At 36.8% G+C, this 10,290-nt stretch overlaps 1 protein-coding gene across 1 annotated transcript; it reads right to left on the bottom strand.

The window, feature by feature from the left end:
- Positions 1 to 216: 216 nt before the first annotated feature.
- Positions 217 to 2,539, bottom strand: LOC142455200 (septin-7). The gene has a single exon (XM_075556866.1). The coding sequence runs from the start codon at positions 2,494 to 2,496 to the stop codon at positions 1,246 to 1,248; it is 1,251 nt and encodes a 416-aa protein (XP_075412981.1). The 5' UTR covers positions 2,497 to 2,539; the 3' UTR covers positions 217 to 1,245.
- Between the last annotated feature and the right edge of the window lie 7,751 nt (positions 2,540 to 10,290).

Here is a 10,290-nt window from a genome sequence, read left to right as displayed (position 1 = left end):
TTAATCCATTCTAGTAAGTTGATTTGTGGAGAAAAAAACAGGCATCATATCTTTGAAACTGTAATGGGATAATGTATTATGATGAAGGTATGGTCCATAGAGTCACTTCCAGCCATTTATTAGTACCCACTTATTCTTCTTTCCCTAAGGAAAACATAATTTGCTGACTTTTGTGATTAACTGGACTTGACTTGCTCTTTCATTCTAGTATTTGGATTTGTCATTTTTTTTTTTTTTTTACATCACAACATTGTTTATTATGTGAATTTTTACAATACAAACAAAAAAATACAGAAATGCAATATATGAATACAGCTAAATGCAGAATGGTGACTTTTTTTCCCTTTAAGAGGCCATGATTCCCATTTCTAGTAAAATAAAGAGACTGCACATAGGTAGAAACAGTTGGTCGTTAGCTTCACAATTTTGTCTAGAAGTGATCTATAAATGCATTTCCCCCCTGCTACTTACCATAGAATGTAAAAAGGGAGTTAAAGAAAAGTTTCCTTGTTGGTTCCTACCATATGAAAGATGCTATATTCTATTTTAGCAGGGCCAATACATGGAAAACATCTAAATTAAACGTTATTACAAAAAATGAAGCAGTAATGAGGTCCTGGCTAAAGAGGGTACTAAATGAGAATAATATATATTTAAAGAATTCAAAACAAACAAACAAAAATGGCTGTTATAAAAAGCTCTAGGTGCACTGTAAGCATATAGGTTCTCTGTTTTTCCATGTGTGTTTTAACCATGGAAGTGTCAAAAATAGGGTCAGCTGTGTTAGACTAAATTACATTATTGTCTACGCTGCACTGCATGGAACTTCTGTGTTCTAATTATCATAGAGAAGCATAGTATGCATCATATTATGGCAATTTATCCTCAATGAAAACCTTCCAGAGTCCTTTATTTTGGAATAGCCTGTAAACAATCAAACCACCAGAACATGATTGTACAACAGTAATATGTTCTCTTGCATTAAATTGAAACATCTGTTTAATAAAAAAAAGGAAAGTAGGAAAGGTACTTAGAGTTGTTACTATCTAAGTACACAATAAACCTAGACAATTCAAGGCATCTTAATCTCCATCAAGAACAACAACAAAAAAATAATTTTTGTCATGCTGTTAAATCCATCATTATGGATAAAACTGGTGCAAATTGGTCAAACGGATCCAACAAACACTGATGTCCAAGCTGGCATATTGGCAACTAATACGTAACTGGTGGTCAATAGAGGGTTTAAAAGATCTTCCCTTTCTTCTTGTTCTTTTCCAAGGTTCTGGAAGAGTTCTGCTGTTCTAATATACGTTGTTGAGCTTCCCAGTTTGCTTTCTCATCCTCAAACTGACGCCGCTTCTCCTCTAATTCTTTGTGCTGTGCTTCCAAATTCTTTTTCATTTGCTCATGACGCCGCTGGAGCTCAGCTTCAGAGTCCTTCAGTTTCTGAACTTTCTCTTTGACCTTCATCTCAAACACTTGCTCCATCTCCATCTCCATCTTCTTCATCTTGGCAACATGCTCCCTCCTTTCCTCTTCCATTTGTGCCAGAGGGCTCTTCGTAAGCTGGCCTTTATTCTTGTTGTTATCAACCCCATTGTAAGTCACAGCTGCTAGTTTTCTGCTTCTGTAGTTCTCATAGTGTACGTTATTAGTGACGTCTTTCAAGTCCTGCATGTGTGTTCTTATCAACATATTTCTTAGAATTGTAAAGTCACAATGTTCCCCATTTTCAACTTCAGCAACACCCCAAGGATACTGCCTTCCTCTGACCCTTTTGCCATTAACTTCAATGATAGTATTACTTCCTACCACAGCAAGAGGTAAACGGTCCTTTATCTTTTTAACAAGCTTATTTTCTTCTTCATCATCTGTTTCTGGAAATTCATATATTTTAATTTTGTGCTCTTGGATTTCTTTCATTATCTGTTTTTTAAACTGTTGGCATTCCTCTGGTGTGAGCGTATCTGCTTTGGCAATAAGTGGGATGATATTCACTTTTTCATGTAAGCGCTTCATAAACTCAATATCCAGTGGTTTAAGTCCATGTCCTGAAGGAGCAATGAAGTACAAACAACACTGCACTCTGTTGTCAGGCATCTGTCGTCTATTCACTCGAGATTCTGCATTTAGGTAGTCCTCAAACTTACTATCAATGTAATCAATAACGGGCTGCCAGCAATTACTATTATCCACTGCATCTCCAAATCCTGGAGTATCAACTATTGTGAGCAGTAGCTGCACTCCACCTTCTTTGATTAAAACTTTGGATTGTTCCACCTGTACAGTTTTTTTTATCCTATGGGAAGGACCAGGATACTCTGGAGAATACAAATCTGTGAGGAATAATGAGTTGATTAACGTTGACTTTCCCAGTCCAGATTCACCTACTACCATGAGTGTGAATTCAAACCCTCTCTTCACTGATTTTCTGTATACTTGATTTGGGAGATTTGCAAATCCCACATAGCCTTCAAGGTTCTTAGCTACCATGGTGCTGCTGTTGACGCTCCTCTCCTCAGCAGCAGTGGATCGCGCACTGGGATTTGTCATTTTTTTATCATCTCTAGTGTTCGAGGAGATACATTAAACAAGCTTTTTATACTTTCTCAGTGTCATATTCCGTAAGCAGACACTTGTTACACATATGAGGCTCAAATGCTAATTCTCTCCCAGATTTCTAAGGATTCTCACAGTCGTTCCACTTCTTTCTACCATCTTGGTAGGAAAAAATTAGACTTGCCTTCAATGTCAAGAATGAGAATGTTATTTTGATATTATAATAAAACCATACTAAATGGAAACATGAACATACCAGAAATGTTCTTTGAGAAGCTTTGTCAAGTGAAAGAATATGTAAATAAGGGTGCAAATGTATTCATTTCCAAGATTTCCTTGCTAGATATCATCAGAGCAGACATAATAGCATGAGCAATAAAATTTTATAGACGACCCTAAGGGGTCCTGTTGCACTGGAGGTAAATGTTGAACTGATACCCACAAGGCTGTCTGTTGAAACCATTGTCTGCTCCCTAGCAGAAAGATTAGACTTTCTCTCCCATAAAGATTTGGGCCACTTGAGTCAGAATCAACTTAATAGCAATGGGCTTTTATATGTAAATTTATATCGCTATATATAAACTTATAAACTATAAAAACTTTGAAGACATAGTAAAGCTTGTGGTTCAGGAATGATTTGCAGAATGTTCAAAAGTTCGGGGAAACATAGAATTAAAAGATAGTGGAATTTTTCCAGGATTTTTCTGAAGCCCCTACATATTGTTTGTTCCAGTTCTGACACTTACTTGTGATCCCAGAGGGGTGATTTAACTGCTCAGGGCTTCTGTCTCTTCAGAAGGGAAACTGAGTCACTAGCACTACAGCCTAACTGAATTGTTGAAAAGGTTAAGTGAGGTAACACAAACCGCCATCATACTGTCTGGCAGAGAGTAAGTTCTTACTTGGCTGTTATCTTTTAAAAATTCATTTGGCTCATCATCTTTATCAAATGCTCTTAAGGTACGCAGTCTGTCTTTAATCAATTCTCCACACATATTTGCCAATTGTCAATAGTAGTATAATAGTATTATCACCCTAGATAAATATTCATTATGCTATTGACAGAAACTACCTTAACCTAGTTTACACACACACACAGAGTTCGAGGAAAAGGTAGACATACTAATTCTTTATTTCAGAGTACAATCCAGAAGTGTAGAAGTGAGAGACAAGGTAGACCAATAGCAAGAGTCTGTTACTGGTTTAGACACAACTTTGTGATGAGCTCATTGGTCAGCTTTAGAAGATGCTGCAGCCTCTATTAAGATGCTGACTCTTAAAAGTTTGGAATCTGAGCAATCCCTTTAGAGTGAAAGAAGAGAGTAGAATTTATCACCCAACCCTTTCAACATTCCAAATTTGTCCAAGGACCTTAACCCTCACAGATTACATACCCATGGTTCCCAGTGGACACCTTGCTTCATAATAGCAGAGTCGACAAAAGGAAAATTAGACAAGATGTGCTAAGGGAAGAGTTGGAGATTATGTTTTAGGGATATGCTAATGAGCTATCAATGAACCCTGGTGGTATCATGTAGGAAGAGTCGGACTGCTTTAGCCACTAGATCAGCAGTTCAAGGTCATCATCTGCTCCTCTGGAGAAAGATGAGGCTTTTTGCCTTGGAAAGCCACAGGGGCAGTCCTGCTCTGTGCTGTAGGGTCACTCAGCGTCGGACTGACTCGATTGCAGTGAGGCTGACCCAGCTGCCACACCAGGTCTACAGGAACAGAAAAAAGGAGAGCAAGGCAAATGCACGCATCTGGGTTGGGGGACAAACTGACTGGTAAACACTACAGGAGCTCAGAGTCAAGGGAACTAGGACAAGAATTTCTAAACTAATCAAATCATATCTCTTTCTCTTCCAAATTAGCTGGACCTGGAATATATCAAGCTTCTCCGAGTATCTAAAGCATTCACAGATGCACTTTCTATGAGTGTCTGCATTAGACACCGAGAAAGAACTCCACTATAATTGTTCATCAGTCACTGCACGTATCATTTGATTCTCTGCTACATTAATGTGCACAATAGCAAGTAACCAAAGACAAATCAAATCAACTGAAACCAGCAATAATGGTGAGTTTAAAACCCTGCTACATGAAGACCATTAATATTATTGTTTTTTAAAACTATGCTACAAATCTATCATATTGAATAATATTTATACAAAACTATCTTTGGGGCTTCTGTGCAAGTTAATATTTGACATATATTTTACTAAGATGCCACGATCTCATGATGTAAACCAGATCTACTTTGGGGTTTATCATGTAACTGAAAAATATCTACTTTATCTCAAAGGGGGAAAACACAACAATGAAGAAATGTCTGAGGTGTATTCTTGTTACATTTGAATCGAAAAAGAAGTGAACCCCACCCCTCAAAAAGTAACCCTTTTTCATTGAGTGAATTCCCACTCCTGGCGACACTCTGTAGGAAACTAAAAGGGAAGAATAAATATCTGATGTTTTTAAGCTGATGCCTATTCCACCACAGGGATTCTGATCTTATCTGCCAGATCAAGTCCAAAGAAAGATAGGGAAATTACCACTGTAATGAGATAAATTTGATCATAAAATGGACAAAAAGAGCATCCATTTAAGAACTAGAAGTAATTAAAGGGAGAATAGTGGAGTAGATATTTAGAGCAGTCTTCTGTGAAAGATTAGAAAATTTAAATAAAGATACAATACAGCTGCCTTACGTATGAGAAAGCTAACAGGTATTATTGCAAAAGTTATTGGTTGAGGGTCTTGGTTAGGGGTGGCGTGAGAAGAGGACTGAACAAGTGAGTCCAACCTTATGACAATGCTTCATGTGCTTTTGTTTGCTTATTTTTCATTTGAGAGCGAAAAGGTAGGAAGGGATGCTCCTTTAGACCACCTTAAAGAACCAGTAGAAGAGGAATATTCTAGAGCCTCCAACAGAGTTGTCCCCGTGAATTCCTCTTAGTTTGGGTTGGAACGCGGAAGGAATGAACTTTTAGATGACAAAAGTAAAAGCTAAAAATACGGGTAAAGCAGGAATGTTCAGGTAGGATGCAGATAAAATGAATTATCCGTGATGGGATTTAGGGTCGTCCCACTTTGCTAATGCTCCCAGATGCCTGGCAGAGGAAAACGTAACTCTTCTCTGAAGAGGCCAGCATTCCCTTCCATTGCAAAATATTGTGAGATCAGTCTTATAAATACCATGTTCAGAGCATAACTTTTGAAAACACACAAACATGAGACTGGGGAGTAGCAAGAACAAGCAACAGAAACACACTCACAGAAACTCTAGTTTGTAATCATGTTTACAGTGTTCAAGGAAATTAAGGACAAGATTTATCATTTCAGCAGAAAACTGAAATCTGTTGGAAAACATTAAAATTTCAGATTTAAAATGAGATAACCAAAATTTAAAATGGAACACGTGATTTCTACAGTAAATTCAAGACACTTGAAGCAAGAATTCTTGTTGAATTGGAATGTAATCCTTAGAACTTTTCTGGAATGAAACATAGAGAAAAATAAGGATTAAAAAAAGCCAGAAAAGAAAACAGGACCTGTAAAGCGATACCATATATAAATATATATATATTTGGGTTCAATTTCCAGTCATGGCATTTCATGTGCTATACCACCATAATTGTCCTTGAGAGTTGCTGTGATATTAAACAGATTTCAGCAGAGCTGCTGGACTGAGACAGACTAGGAAGAAAGACCTGGCCATCCTTCTCTGAAAATCACTTTATAAAAACTATATGATCACAATGGTTCAATCTCTAACCAATCATGGGGATAGCACAGGACCAGACAGTGTTTTGTTCCTTTGTGCTATCGTCTCTGTGAGTTGGGAATTGGCTGTATCACCGCTAACAACAAAGGCAACAACATGTAAATATAACATGCACATTGCATTTGGATCATTGAGTTTAAATAAATAAATTATATTAGTAATACTTCATATTGATTAAATGGAAATTTAAAAGTACTGGGCTAAATAAAATAAATGATTAAAATTAATAACATCTGATTATTTTCAACTGTTCTAATGTGGGTACCAAATTTTTCAAACTTTGTGGGTGTCATATTTTTATTGGACAGTGTTAAATTCACTGCCATTGAATTAATTCCAACTCAGTGATAAGAAACAGCAGAGATAATAATAATTTTAGACACTATGTTTTCTTCCGATCAAAGTCCTTTTAACATTTTGTGTATGACTTGACGGACTACCCTTGAAAGAAGTTTCTTATCAAGGAAGATCTACTTGTAAGCTTACAGTTGGAAATGAAAATGCTGGTTTAAAGTCACAACAAACCACTGTACTTCCCACATCCTCTCCCCAATCATCACTCCTAACACTTGGGGAAGCTTGGGTTTTCTTTGAAATTACAAGAGAAAATGAACAATTCAGAACAAAAGGCAATTATGCCTTAGAAGTGTTTTCTGTTTGGTATTTATTATAGTTCCTTGGTAAATACTTCAAAGTTCTTGAAATGTGAGCTACGCCATCATCCGAAGATGCAACGAGACATGAAGACCGCTCTATAAACCGCAGACCTAGAGAGCCACACACAAGCATGGATCACGAGGCCATAAAGTGAAGGAGGCTCCAGTACCTGCATCTCTTTCTCCAGGCTTACGCTGTTACCTACCGGATGCCATCTCTTTGATTCTGACTCACAGCGACCCACACGTAGCTGAGTCGACCTATCTCACAGGGCGTTACAGGCTGTCATCCTCATGGACACCGAGCACCACGTCCTCTTCAGTGGAGCGGCTGATGGGTCGTAACAACCAGCTCTCCCCTTAGTGTGCAACCAGGACCGCTCTGGAGCTGTTACCCACTCTTTGCAAGGCTAACCTGGTTTCCTGACCCCATCTTTTCTCCTCCCTCTGGGTTCTGTTCCCTTGTAGGTCAGTGTCTCTGAGATAAAACAGGGATGTTATACAAATTTCATCTATCTGTGGGTCCACAACACCTCTTTTCCACTAAGACCAGAGTCATGATACAAAGGACACACCACCATTGAAACCAAGTTTGCAATTGATGAAAGAGAAATAATTGGGAAAAGGTGTCCATCGTGCATAAATGAGTCCCGTGCAGCACTGATCCCAAGCCTGGTATCTGCGTTTCTATTCTGGGCGCTATCAGGCGCAAGCCCTTCTCTTTGATTCCTGCGTGCGCCATTTCTTCTCCCCACACGGTTTGGCCTCCACACCCAGTGTGGGTCCGCATTTCAGGTGATCACTTAAATCATAGTTAGTCTTTATTTCTAGGCTCAAATTGCACGTTTTCGGTGAGCATTTACTTGATAAGAAATAGATTTTTTTACATCCGCTTTGTTTTTTTAATTTAGATGACTTAAAAGGAATATGGAGAAATTAACGTAATCCAGAATAAATTCTATAGCAATTACACAAATTTCATGAACTTGTGGAATAACTTAAATATATATATATGTGTGTGTGTGTGTGTATATATATATATACATATATATATATATATATGCTTTCTTACTTGCTTCCTGAAAGTGACATGAGTAAATCTGGGCTTTCATACACACGTGCACACAAATATAAATCTATGTATGTCAACCAAAATGATAGTGTCTTTTCCATTCTATTTGAGGATGCTTTGGAAACAAAATCATTTATAATAGTAACTAGAGATATATTTAGTTTGGGGGCTATTTACCCCAAAAGAGTTTTTTAATGTAGCTTATGATGAAAAAGCAAACTATGCGATATGTAAAAGGATGGCAAATTAAAATTTCAACTTCAGTCATGACAACAAAAACATGGTTCTCTTCAAATTTAATTTCCATGAGAAACTATTCTAAATTAAAACCTTCCAGGGCAGTGTCCTTCCATTTTTTGCATTTTTACTACCTAGAGATCAAACAGTTTGACACAGCAAAAATTCTGGTGAGTTAGGAAGAAATGCTGATTGGTTTGTTGGCTGGTGGCCGGGGGAATGTTATGACCGAGTAATTATGTGCTCTGGACAGATGCATTAACCAGGCTTGGGGCTGGAGCCACTGGATATTATTTTAGTCATGAGGCTAGAGGAACTGAATCATTTTCAAAGCATTGGCTGCCTGACATTGCCTGTTCCAATGACTCTTTGGCAGTAACTTCCAACGCTGCACTTATGACATGGTAAACAAAAACTACATTAAAGGTTTGCTTTTTAATCATGAAGGAGTTCAACATTTCCACTAAGCTTTCTTGCTATTCATCACGTCACATTGAAGTCTATTGCAGATTTTCACAATCCTATCTTCTGAGACTGTAGCAATGCACCAGGCAGAAAGGTTGAGCCTTTGTAAAATGTTTTCTGTTTGGGGTTTTTTAAGATAAGAGCACATGATCAAAATCCAAAACGTTAATGCATTTTTGCAATTATACTCAATGAAATAGGCTGACTGTTGGTGATGTGTTCTTTTCAGTTCATAAAATGCCACCCTTTATAAAGCATTATGTTTACCAACTAGAGAGATATGCATGATAATAAAATAGCGCAATCAACATGTCTGACTTTTAGTAAAAACAAGTAAGTCCCATGATAGTCACTTGCTTACTTAGAATAAGTCTTCTTTTTACATATTTTAGTATTGAATTTTCCCTTTCACAGCAGGCATGCATTTAGTAACGATGAATGTGAATAGCATACTGAATTATGGTAAATATTTTATCCCATTTTTAAAAGAAAAAACATAGTTATTTACTGTGATCTAAAATAAAAAGTTTGACTTGTTTTAATGTTTTTGATTTATGAGAACAGAGTGGCATTTCCCTCAAATGTAGCACCACTGAAGTGCAAATGAAAGAGTCAGCTGGTCGGTGCACTGGAATTCCTGGAAAAGTGTTCTTACTATTGATTAATGGTTGGTTTTGATAAGCTGCAAGGCAGGCTGGTGGATAGATGAACAATTGAATATACAGATAGATGATAGATAGCCAGACAGATGACAGGTAGGTAAGTGGAAACATCGATACTTAGGACATAGGTAGATAAATCCACTTAAATAAGACTCTTCCCATGCCTTTTATTTACCTTTAGTATATAATGACTATAAACTTTAAAACCATTGAGCAAAAATAAATAATGCATATATGTGACACATAAGATGTGCTTCAAAAACATTCTTTGAAGAACAACCATTTGGTTTCATTACATATTATTCAGGTAACATTTTTCTTTCGGTTAATTACAAAGCATCTAAAAGGAAAACTGCGAAGTTACTTTGGCTGATGAAAAATTCGTTTTCATTTTTTTAAAAGTGGTAAGGAAAAAAGGCAAAAAATAAAGTTGTAAGAAAAAATTTCATTAGAATAACTGTAATTCATTTGCCACAACTAAGCTGTCCTCTTAGTAATTACAATTGCAGGGCTTAAGAGAAACGAAATTAAAATAATTATATGGGCTCATTAAAATCATCGTAATCATCTATTTTTCTTACAAGAGTTACTTTAAAATAATTTTCCAACTGTGATCAACCAGGAAGTGTTATTCCTTTGCTTTAAAAATTACCCAAGCCGAGAAGGTTCAGTTTATTGGAAAGTGTTTAATGACCTTGTTAGGGTTTTTTAAGGAAAATTCCCTCTGAAATCACTAGAAACTGATGTTTATATTCCAAAAACAGAATATAACGAACGTTTTATGTAAAATACAAGAAACTTCTACTGAGAGAAAATTTTAAATGTATCTGATAAACCAAAAGCCTGCTAATAAAA

The sequence above is a fragment of the Tenrec ecaudatus genome, chromosome 8, assembly GCF_050624435.1.
Source record: "Tenrec ecaudatus isolate mTenEca1 chromosome 8, mTenEca1.hap1, whole genome shotgun sequence".
Classification (NCBI taxonomy): domain Eukaryota; kingdom Metazoa; phylum Chordata; class Mammalia; order Afrosoricida; family Tenrecidae; genus Tenrec; species Tenrec ecaudatus.
The sequence above is the reverse complement of the archived record's forward strand: the minus strand, read 5'-3'. Positions and strand labels throughout refer to the sequence as shown.